Source organism: Gymnoscopelus microlampas (genome assembly GCF_963454915.1).
Source record: "Gymnoscopelus microlampas genome assembly, chromosome: 11".
In the NCBI taxonomy this organism is placed as follows: Eukaryota; Metazoa; Chordata; class Actinopteri; order Myctophiformes; family Myctophidae; genus Gymnoscopelus; species Gymnoscopelus microlampas.
The window spans coordinates 40,809,222-40,826,216 of record NC_139948.1 but is presented as its reverse complement, the minus strand read 5'-3'; the positions used below and the strand labels follow the sequence as shown (position 1 = coordinate 40,826,216).

The 16,995-nt window shown below is 42.4% G+C and overlaps 1 protein-coding gene across 1 annotated transcript in view; it reads left to right on the top strand.

Moving 5' to 3' along the window:
* Positions 1–15,129, top strand: part of LOC311056394 (uncharacterized protein) — a 33,595-nt gene extending 18,466 nt beyond the window's left edge. The window contains exons 8-12 of the mRNA XM_084072967.1: positions 99–142; positions 2,317–2,491; positions 2,941–3,035; positions 5,640–5,817; positions 9,277–15,129. Coding sequence (XP_083929093.1) covers positions 99–142; positions 2,317–2,491; positions 2,941–3,035; positions 5,640–5,817; positions 9,277–9,282 — 498 coding nt within the window. The 3' untranslated portion in view covers positions 9,283–15,129. The remainder of the gene's footprint in view (positions 1–98; positions 143–2,316; positions 2,492–2,940; positions 3,036–5,639; positions 5,818–9,276) is intronic.
* Positions 15,130–16,995: the final 1,866 nt, after the last annotated feature.

Here is a 16,995-nt window from a genome sequence, read left to right as displayed (position 1 = left end):
ACTTTATAGTTGTATTATTGTTTGTTTGTTTGTTTGTTTGTTTATTTATTTATTTATTTATTTATTTATTTATTTATTTATTTATTTATTTATTCCAGGTTCTTCCCAAAAAGAAAGATCCCAATGAACCCAAACGGCCCACGTAAGACATGCATATCAAGCACACCCAAAGTACCTCTGTAAGACAAACACACATACACACACACAAAGTGCAAGATCTGAGTAAGACGCAGGAACCCTAGTCAACAAACAGCAGGGTAAATGATCAAGTAAATAGAGTACTACAGCATCTAGGATAGCAGGTAAACATCAAACCATCATTTGTTTAAATATACTATAGTAAGCATAGTATCTAAGTATAAGTTCTGGATCATTTGTGAGAGTTTCAGAGAGCCTGTCGGCAGACCTGCAAGGAGGGAGTTGCAGTAGTAAAGCCTGAAGATGCCAGAGGTTTGGTTAAGGGGCTGGGCAGACTCTCTGATCCGCAATGTGTGTGTTGAAGGACAGTTGGCTGTCTGGGAACACCTTTTGGGCAGAAGTCACCAGGGTGTTGTCGATGGAGATGGAAAGATCCTCCAGTGGGCAACTCTTTCCAGGGAAGCTCAGTTATGTCTGTGTTGAGCTTGATATGATGGGACATCCACTGTGAGATTTAAGCCAGGCATTCAGCAATGCTCTCTCAACCTGTGTGAGAGAAAAAACGTTATGTGTCATCAGCATAAGAGTGAGAGTGAGAGAGTCAGCACACTGAAGTAAAGGCACAGTTGACGGACAACAGATGCACGCTTATCAGAAACAACAACAATAAAACCTGGCAAAACAGTTGCATGCATTAGCGCAAGATGAGGATAAAGGAAACATTCAGTCTAAATGTCCAGTTTGCTAATTCACAACTACTGTGCCAGATAATCCCCACCAAGAGAGTAAAAAATGAAAAAACGTTTCAGTCATTATTCAGTCCGACTACACTGTAGCCTATAGTAGCCTTTTCATAAATTATATTTGTACTTAGGCTGTCCTGAAAGTTTATAATATTTAGAGAAATTTAAAGTTTCAAATACAAAAATAGTAGCCTAGTAGTAGTTGTGAATTAGCAAACTGGACATTTAGACTGAATGTTTCCTTTATCCTTCCTCATCTTGCGCTAATGCACGCAACTGTTTAGCCAGGTTTTATTGTTGTTGTTTCTCATAAACAACATCCGTTGTCCGTCAACAACACAGTAGTCTGTGCCTTGACTTCAGTGCGCTGACTCTCTCCCCACTCCCCCCCCCCCGCCCCCTTGCACTTCAACAACATCGGAAAAGGCTGTTCGCATCCAGGAGAAGCTGGTGGTTGACTGAGTCAAATGCTGTAGATTGGTCAAGAAGGATAAGGATTGAGGAGTGGGAGGTAGCATGGGCAGCATGGAGTGCTTCTGACTGAGAAGTGCTCTTTCAATAGATAAGCCGGTTTGAATCCTGACTGTTTGGGATCCAAAGGGTTATTCTGTGAGAGAAGGAGAAGGAGCTGATTAGTAACAACGCATTCAAGAGTTTTGGAAAAAGAACGGGAGTGATACTGATCTCTAGGTCTGGATGTTGGGTGGGGGCGTCGATATTCGGTTTCTTGGTTGCAGGGTAACCCTGGCTGACTTGAAGGCAGACAGGACGCAGCCTGAGGTTATCAATGTGGTTATAAGCAATCCTTGACGATCCATGTGGCCCATACAGCAGGAGTCTATCTCTTGTTTCTGTGTGAGGCGGCTTGATGTACAAATACATCCCCCAGCCATATACAAGTACACCCCCTGGACATGATGTATGCATGTACACCCCCTGGACAAGACGCTAGTATGTCTCAAACACTTACCCCAATCCAACCCTTGATGCTGAGTGCCAAACAGGGAGGCATTGGGTCCCATTATTGTAGTCTTTGGTATGACCTTTATTGACACCCTCAACAGTGCATACCTAATGCAGGACAAAAAGAGTACACACAGCAACCATGTCCATGTCAGATAGTGTCCTTACTGTAATGAACTGTTGCTACTTCCGAGCTAATTAGTCTATTGAAGGACCAGAGCAACCATTGATTGATATGATTGACTGATGATTGATGATAGTGGTAATAATGGATAATGACTGACCCAAACAACCTACATAAATCACATATACATACCAAATGCACCCTAACTATCTCTATAAGTCATAGACACATATGTATATCAAACACATCCAAACTACTAGTTTTACTAACCTGCCTCTTTGTCTGTGTGATGTGCTTTGAGTGTTGTGATGTGTTGTGTTTTGTGTGTGTAATATGTTGCATGTGCAGGTCTGCATACGTATTGTTCTGCAATGAGCATCGTCCCAAAGTGAGGGAGCAGCAGCCAGGTCTGTCTTTTGGAGACTATTCCAAGATACTGGGAGAAATGTGGAGCACACTGACCCAATCTGATAAACAACCATATGAGAAGAAAGCCCAAGAACTGCGAGAGAAATCTGACACGGTATTTATGACAGACAGACAGACAGACAGACAGACAGACAGACAGACATCCTTTTATTCATACCAGAATGTTAAGTGTCAGTTCTAAAACTAAGGTGACAGTTCCTGAGAGAATCTCATGTATTTAGAGGGATTGATTAGCAAGGTAAATGTTGCCTGGGAAATACTGCATCTGAAGTTTTAGTTAATAAAGGTATTAATTCAGTTTGACCATTCATTTCAGTCATCAGTTCAGCAGAGATGAGTCATGCATACCGTAGATACACACATTACGTGTGTGTGTGTGTGTGTGTGTGTGTGTGTGTGTGTGTGTGTGTGTGTGTGCGTGTGTGTGTGTGTGTGTGTGTGTGTGTGTGTGTGTGTGTTAAGACAATCATTATCATTGCATCTTAATGTTGTTGTGAGCACTATCGGTTTATACTTGTATTATTGTTTATTTATTTATTTCAGGGTCTGTCTGTCACTGATAAATGTTATGAAGACTTGGCCAAAGCAGACAAGAAGGCACCCAAAAAGAAAGATCCCAATGCACCCAAACAAGCTCCGTAAGACATACATATCAAACACAACCAAAGTACCTTGGTAAGACATACTGTACCAAACGCACCCAGTGATACCAAGGTCAGAAAGGGTGTCCAGGAGAAGCTGGTGGTTGACTGTGTCAAATGCTGTAGATTGGTCAAGAAGGATAAGGATTGAGGAGTCTCCTGTTTCTGTAGCGTGTGGCGGCTTGATGTACAAATATATCCCCTAGCCATGATATACAAGTACTGTACACCCCCTGGACAAGACGCTAGTATGTCGTCGCAGTGACTTACCCCAATCGAACCCTTGATGCTGATTGCTGAGTGTCAAGTAGGTAGGCATTGGGTCCCATTACTATAGTCTTTGGTATGACCTTTATTGATCACACGAACACAACTTAATATACAGTTACAGGGCAAGGATAGTAGTCTGGCATTGGCCAGACTGATATCGTGGATTCACTCTCACGTTCCTCACAGGTATCAGTCTGGACTTCGGCCCATAGCGAGCAAGTACAGTATGAGAAATTAGAAAATTATTGGGCCAATCAGTGACTGCGTTTCAACTGCTGTCCGTACAACAGTGAAAAGCATCAAAATCATTTTCTGATTTCTCATACTCTATATATGGGCCGAAGTCCAGACTTATACCGGGGAGGAAGGTGAGAGTGAATCCACGTTATCAGTCTGGCCAATGCCAGGCTACAAGGATAGTACTGTAGATACAGCAGGGTAAAATACATCACAATCAAAAAAGATTCCATCAATAATGAACTAAATATACATACTATAAACACCCTCAACAGTGCATACGGAACAGCTCCTTCTTACCTCCAGGGTATGGTCAAGCCTTACATCCCTGCCCGACCACTTCGATCTGCTGCCTCAAGGCGACTGGTTGCCCCGTCGCTCACAGATCCTTCTGGCCGATCTACACGGTCAAGGCTTTTCTCGGTTCTGGCCCCACAGTGGTGGAATGAACTCCCCACTGATGTCAGGACAGCAGAGTCAATGCCCATCTTTCGCCGCAGGCTCAAAACCCACCTCTTCAGGAAACACTACCCTGACCCTTCCTTTTAGCCTTGCCTACTTGTTGTCAAATTATTTGTACTAGACCATACCCGTAGGGGGATATGAGCACCCAAAGTGTGCAGTTTGGCTTATGCGCTGTGAACAGACAGTTTCAGGGATGGAAAGTGACACACATCCCATCGCCGCGTTGTGGAGGCACAGAACACACGCAAACAACCCGCGCATATACAGATGTAACGGCAGGAACCGTCCCCCGTCACCAACACACACACACACACACACACACACACACACACACACACACACACACACACACACACACACACACCACGGTACATCCTCATGCGGCCAGAGCCGTCCCCCGTCGCGAACACACACACACACACACACACACACGGCCGTCGCGCAAACACAAATAATGTACATTCTGACATCTGCCTCCCCAACATGCATGCGCACGTGCCCCCCCCCCCCCCCACATTCTCAGACGGCGCGCGCGCACACACACACACCACGGTACATCCTCATGCGGCCAGACCCCCCCCCCCAACCCCCTCCCCCCGCCACACACACACACACCACGGAGCCGCGACGCAGACAGCAACAGTGTAGCAGAATGGGTGTTTGAATTGGATGCAACGCATGCGCAGTTTGATCTCCGGTTGTTTTTTAAAACGCTAATAAACAGCTGAGATTTGATTAAATTGAAAAACAGGCTTCGCAGTTAAGTTCAGATGGTAATGGTCAATGGCTGTGTGCAAAATCAGAGCAATTGCTCCTGCCACTGAGGAGAACCGGGCAGCTTCACCTCTACAAACAAACAGACAGAGTTACAGAGGTTTGTCAAATTATAGGAGGATGATCTCTTGTTTTATTGGATCTTGTTTATTTGATACACTTATTTGTTTTAGCTCTTGCTCATTTGATTTTCCTATTTGTCTCATCTGCTTAAGAAAGTACAGTAGGTAGCTGATATATTGCACTTTTACCGTAGCGCTAGGTATACTCTTAGTTGTTTGTTTTAGAAGAGAATGCACTTAAGACTTCTGGTGATTAGTAGTTGTCTTGCCTACCTATGTTAAATGTATTTATTGCAAGTCGTATTGGATAAGAGCGTCTTCTAAATTACTGTAATGTAATGTAATGTAATGAATTGTTGTTACTTCCGAGCTATTTAGTATATTGAACGAGCAGAGCAACCATCGATTGATTGATGATTGATGATAGTGGTAATATAGAGATAGAGTAGATGACTGAGCGAAACAACCTCCATAAGTCTCACATACTGTACATACCAAAAGCACCCAAACCATCTCCATAAGTCATACACACATACCAAAGGCACCCAAACCATCTCCATAAGTCATACACACATACAAAAGGCACCCAAACAACCTCTGTAATCATACATGTATATGAAACACACCCAAACTACGAGTAACATTTTACTAACCTACAGTATCTCTTTGTCTGTGTGATGTGCTTTGAGTGTTGCTTTGAATGTGTTGTGTGTTGTGTGTTTTGTGTTTATGTTTTTTTTGTGTGTGTGTAATTTGTTGTATGTTTTGTGTGTGTAATGTGTTGCATGTGCAGGTCTGCATACTTATTGTTCTGCAATGAGCATCGTCCCAAAGTGAGGGAGCAGCAGCCAGGTCTGTCTTTTGGAGACTATGTCAAGATACTGGGAGAAATGTGGAGCACACTGACCCAATCTGATAAACAACCATATGAGAAGAAAGCCCAAGAACTAAAGAAGAAGAAATATGACACGGTATTTATGATAGATAGATCGATAGATCCATCCATCCATCCATCCTTCCATTATTTTATATAGAACCATAATGTTAAAGCTGCACTATGTAACTTTCGTCAATCAGTTTTTCTGCGCAAGTGCTGACATTTTCTTTTTACCATTGAGCTAATAGAGGCTGCCTGCTTGCTCAGGGGATAAATTGGATTTTGACCTCCAGGTCAATATTTGTGTCAGATCCTGTGTCTATTGTAGACTCTAGGTAGCTTGGCGGCGTAGCACGAAAATCGTTCAATTTTGTGATTAAAGCGCCAAATTTGGCAGAAGTGTTGATTGATATATTGGAAACAAAACTGGATATTGGGACATCAGAAATTCTCACCCTTGTGGGCGTGGCAGGTATTTTTCAAAATGGCCACCAAACCTTCCTAAATCACCCTCTAGCAGCTACAGATTTTGCCTTAGGAAGCTGAAATGTTGCATGAAGGTCAAGTATATGTTTGTGAAGCTGTGTGTGCGTGTTCGTGTCAATTGGTTAAAAGGGGGTGTGGCAATGGGAGTGGCCGATCAAAGAAATTGCATAACTTTGATATAGATGTACAGATTTTCACAAAATGTTGTGGAAAGGTTGGTCATGAACAGCTGAGTAACTGTTCATACCATCTTCCAAAAAGGGGGTGTGGCAGTGGGAGTGGCCTATGGGGCACCAAAACAATCGTTAATTTTATGATGAAAGCACCACATTTGGTGGCTCTGTTGATAGATATATGTTGAACAAAACTGGATATTGGGACATCACAAATTCTCACCCTGGTGGGCGTGGCAGACATTTTTCAAAATGGCCACCAGCGGTTGATCAAATCCTCCTAATTTTTGTCCTAGTAAGCTAACATGTTGCGTGATGTATGTGAGTATGAAGGTGTGTGGGTGTGTTCATGCTAATTACCTAAAAGGGGGCGTTGCAATGGGAGTGGCCTAGTTAGCAGCAATATTTTGGGAGAATTGTTCAAATAGTGATACAAGTTGGAAATTTGGTACAAATCATCTTTGGAGATCACGCTTCGATTTAGAAAACCGGGCCACTCCTAAATCAAAGATGGCAGCCATTTTTTTTCAAGATGGCCGCCAACACTGTTTTTGCATTTCTGCATATCTTTTAATTATTTGAGGTCAATCACCAAATAGCACTCCCATAGTATGTTTTTGAACATTTTAAAACAGGAGTTACCATTTCTAACCATCTAAATTAAAACATTTCAAAAACACGCCATACAACTGTGCTCACAGTCAAACTCAACGACAAAATCTCATGACTTCTGAACATGTATAAATGTTTTCCCATCTAGTTCTGTGTCTTCCTCTGTGACTCCAGCCACCCGCATGTCGTCTCTCACCGTATCCTTAAACCACCGCTTTGGCATTTGGCCTTTCGTCAGTGCCACCGTTTCCAAGCCGTACAGCCTCATGGCTGGTCCCCCTACCGTCCTATACATCTTCCCTCTCACTGGTATCCTTCTGTTACAAATAACTCCTGCATACAGAAAAACATCACATGGATGCACCTGGGACATATCAGTGCTGTAGCCTGGGGTTGATCGGTGTTTCGGGTCTCAACATGGGTGGTGGGTACGCAACATACACCCTCGCCGAGGTGACCCGGGCTGGGGTTTGTCAAGCGCCCGACTTACATCCCAGTAGCTACCCACGGTCAGTCCTCTTAGGGCAAGACAGGGCCTCTCAGGCCGCTTATCCGGGGCTACTCTGCCAGGACTGGGGGAGAGCGGAGGATATGGCATGTGGAGGGACTAGGCTCTGTGGATGGCCTCCTGGCCGGGCTCCTCCTTCGTCTCACCAGGTCCAGGACCTGAGCGTTGCACCAGACTCCCCTGTTCTAAACATTTAATTCTGGCGTGATGGTTTCTTGGGCCGTGGTGGTACTACAGGCTCCACTTGCAGCTTGCTTGAATAGCCCTCCTTAAAGGCCTCACCGTGGATTTGTTGGGCTTCCTCCTCATGGAAGACACAGGCTAGGGCGCTAACCCATATTGCTCCCGGATGCTGTCTACATTCCGGCTGTCAACCGTCTCTCCAGTGGTCACCAAACTATTCCTGGTTGTCACATAGTCTATTCCTATGAGCCACTATGCATAGCATAACACCGACACTGTCCTCCATCCGTTCCCTCAAAGTACTCCTTCCATTTTCTCAACACACTGTCTTTGGTTAATAGAACATTTCCAGCCATCCTTCATCACCTTAACCTCTTGCTCATCCTTCCCATCTCAGTACCTGTCTAAACAATCGGTGCAGGTCCTTTTCTCCCTCCTTGGTGTCCAACCTTTCATAAAACTTCTCATACTCTTTTCCTTAACCCTCACCACTGTTCTCTCCGCCTTACCCCTTATCTCTTTGTACTCCTCCCTACTTTCTTCATCTCTCTGGCTGCCTTTCTTATCTCCTCCCTGAGCTCCACAGAGCATTGTTCTTTCTTCATCTTCACACCTAACATCAGCTCCCAGTACCTACCACAGGACTCAAGCCATGCTACTCGATATGCTGAGTTGGCACCTTCACCGTAAATGGTAACTCTTATTTGAAAATGTTCAAAACATACTATGGGAGTGCTTTTTGGTGATTTGGTAATTTACCTCAAAGAATTATAGTCAGAATTATGCAGAAATGCAAAAACAGTCACATTTTGGCAGCCATCTTGAAAAAAATGGCTGCCATCTTTGATTTATGACTGGCCCGGTGTCCTAAATCGAAGTGTGATCTCCGAAGATGATTTGTACCAAATGTCTCGCTTGTATCACCATTTGAACAATTCTCCAAAAATATTGCTGTTAACTAGGCCACTCCCATTGAAACGCCCCCTTTTAGGCAATTAGCATGAGCACACCCACACACCTTCATATTCACATACTTGAGCAACATTTCAGCCTACTAGGACAAAAACTAGGAAGATTTGATCAACTGCTGGTGGCCATTTTGAAAAATGGCTGCCACGCCCACCAGGGTGAGAATTTGTGATGTCCCAATATCCAGTTTTGTTCCCAATATATCAATCAACACTTCTGCCAAATTTGGCGCTTTAATCGTAAAATTGAACGATTAGGCGGATTTCTTGTGCCACGCCGCCCCACTAAGGTGAGACATGACCTTTGACACAATCTAAATGTCTCAATAGAAGAGCAGGGAGACAAACTAACAACTACCCCAATTGAGTTCTATTGTATTAACATACTCTACCATACAGATAGGACAAAAGTACATTTTATTAATTAAAAAAACTCATTGTGTGTGTGTGTGTGTGTGTGTGTGTGTGTGTGTGTGTGTGTGTGTGTGTGTGTGTGTGTGTGTGTGTGTGTGTGTGTGTGTGTGTGTGTGTGTGTGTGTGTGTGTGCGTGCGTGCGTGCGTGCGTGCGTGCGTGCGTGCGTGCGTGCGTGCGTGCGTGCGTGCGCGCGCGCGTGCGTGCGTAGGTCTAGGACATGGTGGCATATCGTAAGATCTCTCAGGGTTCCGGATGAAGAAGACGATGAGGAGGGAGGCGATGATGACAAATAAGAGAATGACAACAATTACATTTTTTTAATTAAATAATTCTTACAGAACACATTACATCCAGAAAGACATCAGGAATCCCCACTAAATACTCACCTATTCCTCTTATCTATTATTACATTGGAGAGAAGTCCGTTTTTCCTGTATCATTGTTTCGCACTAAACACAACAACAACAAATCACATGTCACTAACAACACAAGCCACAACGTGCGCAATTAATTTACGGGGGGCGTAGGCTACTTTTCATTGCTCACCACACATTTGCCTCCTCGGAGCATAATTAATTGCGGCAAGCACAAACTCACAACATTACGGGTCGACCATGTTACTCCCTAGCGTCAGCACCGACCACCGCCAAGCGCAACCGAAACACCGCGAGCCGGACAACATTACGGGTACACCATTTTGTTCCCTTTAGCGTGAGCACCGACCACCGCCGAGCGAAACCGAAAGCAACACCAGGCAGTCGCTATTGAAATCTCCCCACAACAACAACACACGCGACGCGACCACTTTGCTTCAACCCCCGCCGTTGCTTTCACTTTGCTCATGTCTCTCTATCACACCACACTCACGCTAATATGTCATGCACATCCCACACAAAACATTGAACACGCCAGTGTCTCAACGCAGCCGCTCGGCAGTCTGGGTTGCCACGTTGGGGGCAGACAACAAGCAGACAGGTCAGTGTTGCCAAATGTGTGCCAGAAACAAGCAACCACCTTCATGAAAAAAAAAGAAACAGCCGAAGGGGTCCGCGATGTTTCACGGGGGTCCGCGATGTTTCGCGGGTGTCCCAAGACTCCCAGGGGGTTCCCCATGTATTTTTTTTTCTAATTACTTTATTTTTTTAAACTTTTTTGGGGGAAATTTTTATCCCACGATTTTTGTAATCCAAAATCAGCGAGCCCTCGCTAGAGCCCCGTGCGCGGCTAGCGGAACGGGCGCCCGGACCTCTAGTTCGTCCACAAACAGATAACAATAAAATAAAACAACATAGGCATTTTCCGTACATTAAAAATCTAGGAGGTGACATGGTGTTTCTTTTCTTCTAACCTTCTAACCAAATCACCCTGGTGATTTTGTAAGGTATGTGACTCTGTGCCTTTTATGATATTGAGTCACAATTGATAACGTCTGTGTTTGGAGAAGAAAAAAAAAAGTCTTACTCTTTGGATAATGTGTACTTTTTCACAGTCAGATGCTTCATATCCATACGAGTAAAATCGCTGGGGCGATTTGTTTATTTTTGGAACACAATTTGAATTCTTATATGACTTGATCTAAGATATGCCTATATGGGAAAAAATAACACTGTAACCCAGGGGGATAGTACCCACCCTCTAGTGGCAGTGATGTCAGACTTCGTGCTTCTCAACCTTTTCAGGCTGTGACAACCCCAAAACAATCATATTTGAACTGGGGACCCCACAAAATAATCATATCTCTGCTGTCCGGCCAGAAACAGATAACTCCAAAATGGTAATTGTTCAGGAAATGAAAAACAAAATATACATTTTTCTGAAAATGAAGAAAACCTTATATTTTTAAATCAAAGCAATACTGCCTCATCAAACTTGGTATTGTGACTTTATGTATTATCAGATACTTGCATGTGTCATTATATTATCACCACTTTACCCAAATCCAGCTCAAGTGGAGTTAGGAGGTTTTGTCCATCATTGAGTGGAGTTAGGAGGTTTTGTCCATCATTGATAAGAACAGCTGACAATGAATCTCAAAGCTCACAACACATCACAACGCATTGTGAGCTTGGAGATCAGCTATTTATGGTGTGCGCCATCCTCATATACTAAGTATAGATCAAGCTGAATACTGTACTTAAACAACTTTTATTTTAACATGCATTGGAAACATCCATGGATCTAACTGTTACCACTGTTGTTCTTCTACAGTTGAGTACAACAAACAATTCTGCCTCAATACTCAATACTAAATGTAGTGTATTTAACAAAAGCAATAATGGCACACCAACAATAAATAAATGGCATATCAATAAAAAAAATCTGTAGCCTATCAAATCTGTAGCCTACTGCACTAACAATAACAACCACAGTTGCATTTACCTAGCCATCAACATTTTATTATTACACTGTTGTGTGTTGTGTGTTGCCTAAACCTTCCAGTCACTGGGTTGGTGAAAACACCCCGCAAAACGGTGACCAGAGCCGAGAGCAAATGACTGTTCACTTAAAGTCTCTTAGCTTGGCGGCGTAGCACGAAAATCGTTCAATTTTGTGATTAAAGCGCCAAATTTGGCAGAAGTGTTGATTGATATATTGGAAACAAAACTGGATATTGGGACATCAGAAATTCTCACCCTTGTGGGCGTGGCAGGTATTTTTCAAAATGGCCACCAAACCTTCCTAAATCACCCTCTAGCAGCTACAGATTTTGCCTTAGGAAGCTGAAATGTTGCATGAAGGTCAAGTATATGTTTGTGAAGCTGTGTGTGCGTGTTCGTGTCAATTGGTTAAAAGGGGGTGTGGCAATGGGAGTGGCCGATCAAAGAAATTGCATAACTTTGATATAGATGTACAGATTTTCACAAAATGTTGTGGAAAGGTTGGTCATGAACAGCTGAGTAACTGTTCATACCATCTTCCAAAAAGGGGGTGTGGCAGTGGGAGTGGCCTATGGGGCACCAAAACAATCGTTAATTTTATGATGAAAGCACCACATTTGGTGGCTCTGTTGATAGATATATGTTGAACAAAACTGGATATTGGGACATCACAAATTCTCACCCTGGTGGGCGTGGCAGACATTTTTCAAAATGGCCACCAGCGGTTGATCAAATCCTCCTAATTTTTGTCCTAGTAAGCTAACATGTTGCGTGATGTATGTGAGTATGAAGGTGTGTGGGTGTGTTCATGCTAATTACCTAAAAGGGGGCGTTGCAATGGGAGTGGCCTAGTTAGCAGCAATATTTTGGGAGAATTGTTCAAATAGTGATACAAGTTGGAAATTTGGTACAAATCATCTTTGGAGATCACGCTTCGATTTAGAAAACCGGGCCACTCCTAAATCAAAGATGGCAGCCATTTTTTTTCAAGATGGCCGCCAACACTGTTTTTGCATTTCTGCATATCTTTTAATTATTTGAGGTCAATCACCAAATAGCACTCCCATAGTATGTTTTTGAACATTTTAAAACAGGAGTTACCATTTCTAACCATCTAAATTAAAACATTTCAAAAACACGCCATACAACTGTGCTCACAGTCAAACTCAACGACAAAATCTCATGACTTCTGAACATGTATAAATGTTTTCCCATCTAGTTCTGTGTCTTCCTCTGTGACTCCAGCCACCCGCATGTCGTCTCTCACCGTATCCTTAAACCACCGCTTTGGCATTTGGCCTTTCGTCAGTGCCACCGTTTCCAAGCCGTACAGCCTCATGGCTGGTCCCCCTACCGTCCTATACATCTTCCCTCTCACTGGTATCCTTCTGTTACAAATAACTCCTGCATACAGAAAAACATCACATGGATGCACCTGGGACATATCAGTGCTGTAGCCTGGGGTTGATCGGTGTTTCGGGTCTCAACATGGGTGGTGGGTACGCAACATACACCCTCGCCGAGGTGACCCGGGCTGGGGTTTGTCAAGCGCCCGACTTACATCCCAGTAGCTACCCACGGTCAGTCCTCTTAGGGCAAGACAGGGCCTCTCAGGCCGCTTATCCGGGGCTACTCTGCCAGGACTGGGGGAGAGCGGAGGATATGGCATGTGGAGGGACTAGGCTCTGTGGATGGCCTCCTGGCCGGGCTCCTCCTTCGTCTCACCAGGTCCAGGACCTGAGCGTTGCACCAGACTCCCCTGTTCTAAACATTTAATTCTGGCGTGATGGTTTCTTGGGCCGTGGTGGTACTACAGGCTCCACTTGCAGCTTGCTTGAATAGCCCTCCTTAAAGGCCTCACCGTGGATTTGTTGGGCTTCCTCCTCATGGAAGACACAGGCTAGGGCGCTAACCCATATTGCTCCCGGATGCTGTCTACATTCCGGCTGTCAACCGTCTCTCCAGTGGTCACCAAACTATTCCTGGTTGTCACATAGTCTATTCCTATGAGCCACTATGCATAGCATAACACCGACACTGTCCTCCATCCGTTCCCTCAAAGTACTCCTTCCATTTTCTCAACACACTGTCTTTGGTTAATAGAACATTTCCAGCCATCCTTCATCACCTTAACCTCTTGCTCATCCTTCCCATCTCAGTACCTGTCTAAACAATCGGTGCAGGTCCTTTTCTCCCTCCTTGGTGTCCAACCTTTCATAAAACTTCTCATACTCTTTTCCTTAACCCTCACCACTGTTCTCTCCGCCTTACCCCTTATCTCTTTGTACTCCTCCCTACTTTCTTCATCTCTCTGGCTGCCTTTCTTATCTCCTCCCTGAGCTCCACAGAGCATTGTTCTTTCTTCATCTTCACACCTAACATCAGCTCCCAGTACCTACCACAGGACTCAAGCCATGCTACTCGATATGCTGAGTTGGCACCTTCACCGTAAATGGTAACTCTTATTTGAAAATGTTCAAAACATACTATGGGAGTGCTTTTTGGTGATTTGGTAATTTACCTCAAAGAATTATAGTCAGAATTATGCAGAAATGCAAAAACAGTCACATTTTGGCAGCCATCTTGAAAAAAATGGCTGCCATCTTTGATTTATGACTGGCCCGGTGTCCTAAATCGAAGTGTGATCTCCGAAGATGATTTGTACCAAATGTCTCGCTTGTATCACCATTTGAACAATTCTCCAAAAATATTGCTGTTAACTAGGCCACTCCCATTGAAACGCCCCCTTTTAGGCAATTAGCATGAGCACACCCACACACCTTCATATTCACATACTTGAGCAACATTTCAGCCTACTAGGACAAAAACTAGGAAGATTTGATCAACTGCTGGTGGCCATTTTGAAAAATGGCTGCCACGCCCACCAGGGTGAGAATTTGTGATGTCCCAATATCCAGTTTTGTTCCCAATATATCAATCAACACTTCTGCCAAATTTGGCGCTTTAATCGTAAAATTGAACGATTAGGCGGATTTCTTGTGCCACGCCGCCCCACTATCTGCTAAAGGTGGAGGGTAAAGCATGAATGTAGTCTGACATGAGTGATATTCAGTCACATCCTGCATATTGGTTTAACGCTGAAATTACACAGTGAAAGCTGTCCAAATTTATATCTGACAATTGGTCAAAAAGAAAGTCTGAATTACGTTTTTTTAAATCTGTAGTATTTATATTTGACAATTGGCAAAAATTATGCAGCAGTGGAGAGCATGACAGGAGGGGGGAGTTGTTTGTTTTTGACGGACAGTTTGAGGATCCAATGGAGTTGGGAGTTTTCGTCAGAGGCGCTTTTTAATACTTTTCATAGGTTATTATAAAAAAAAAAATCACACAGATGTAAAGGGGGTTCAATAGCATTGATTTATGAAAAAAAAAGAAAAAATTAAATGGAGTTAGCTGGTCCCGGCTGGACACCGACGATATTTGACCTGGGGACCCCTCATCCTGACAAGCACTTTGAATGGTAGGAGTTGAGGCATTACATTTAGTTTGACACGGTTCCATAAATAAATAGTGAAAATAGCCTCTTTCTTATTTTATTTGATAATTTGGCAAATTTTTGACCAGTTTTTATAATATAGTTTATTGATTACTTTTGATGCAGTAATGGTCTTCTAAGTATTAAAAAGGTCTTAAAAGTCCTTAAATTGTCACTTCACTGTCATGTGGGGACCTCCCTGGGGGTCCCGACCCACAGGTTGAGAACCACTGCTGTATAACATGGCCTTTTATGGCACATGTTTGTTCTTGTTCAACAGTTTTATCTAAAATGTTAATACATCTATTAACTAAATAAATCTATTACTTTGGCCAGTATTTTGTAATCTGTATTCATCAATGTCAAATGTCTATAATTATATAAATTGCTCTGGTCTCCTGTTTTATGCAACATTGTCATCACTCCATGGTAAAATGAGTTACTTAATACTTTGTTAATCCCTTGATTGAAAGCTGCAGTGAGAGTGAGAAGTACTGGTGCAAAAAGTAATGGCCTTTTTTACTTCCTTTGTAATTTCGCCTAGGAGGGATATGTTTCCTCACTAGACAGAGGTTGAATATTTTAAATATTCTGATATTTTATAAAAAATTGGGCTCCACTTTTCCTATACATTTCAGAACACATTTCTTGAACAACTCTTCTCTTTTTCATCAGAGAACACATGGCCCTCTATATTTATAACTGACACGTTTTTCTCTTCTTTTTTTACACAGTGACAGAGCTTTAGAAACTATAGGACTCCTGAATCAGATATTGTACATTGATATTGTATATTGCAAAAACTCAATATTGTAATTCAATGCCTTTTTAAAATCATATAATTCTTTCTTTTCACTCTCACTCAATGTATTTTTCAATTTTAGTTCTAGGAAATGTTTTGTTAGCTGGTCATATCTGTAATTGTGTTCAATGTTGTCTTTAGACATGAATTTAAAACAGTCCCAAATTCTGTTTTTCATTATTTCCCACAGTTCTATATCAGACTTAGTTAAACATTTCAAATCATACATTTCCTCTTCTGAAAGAAAAACATCCCGCACACTGTTTTCAAAGGACTTAAAAAAATAACTAATTTTGGGAAAAACAACGTTTCGGTACGAAACGTTGGTTTCCCCATACATTTTCTTTTTAATTGCATGCATTTGAAGACAATGTATGGGAGTTGTTTTCTTTCAGTGCGTTTGGGCCCTCGTTTGGTCTTCTCCTACGCACCGGTTTCCTTTGTAGGTGTGCAAAAGACTTGCTTTGTATTAATTTACTCTTCCAAATATACATCCACTAAATCAGCATTGTTTATACTTCCTTCAAACATTTTCCTTCTGAACCAAGTCTAAAAGGTGTACTTCATGTAATTGTTATAGTATTATATCCACATACAATTACATGAATTACTTCTCCTACTTTCTGACATGTATCAATAATAATTCAAATTTCCATTCCATTGTGTAATAATGTTCAGTAGATGCAAGAGTCATGATGACAGTAGTGTGTATTTATGTAATACATAATACATATAAATATATAATATATAAAAGTGATTTATATCATTACCCAGCTCTAATTTAGAGCCTCTACATGACATTTCATGTCATTAATTTCTTCTTCTCACACAAGTTTGAAGACTAACACATAAAGAGTTCAGCACCATGGACAGCAACAACAATCGTCATTTTGGGACCCATGTCCCAAAATGTATGAGCAATAGGGCGTTCTCTACTGTAAAACCAGCAAATAATTAAGGAAAAGTAATTTAATTTACTTCTCTAATTGCTTGCCTGAGAATACACTTAGTTTGGAAGAATCCATTGCCTTCTTCTTCATGGCCGCGTCTGTGACGGCAAAATTAATGTGTGTTTGTGAAATAATGTTCAGTAAATGCAAGAGTCACGATGACAGTACATTTCAAAGGTTTTTATTTCTGTAATATACATAGATATGAATATATAATATATAAAAGTGATCTATATCGTTACCCAGCTTTAATTTATAGAGCCTCTAAATGACATTTCATGTCATTCTTTTTCTCACG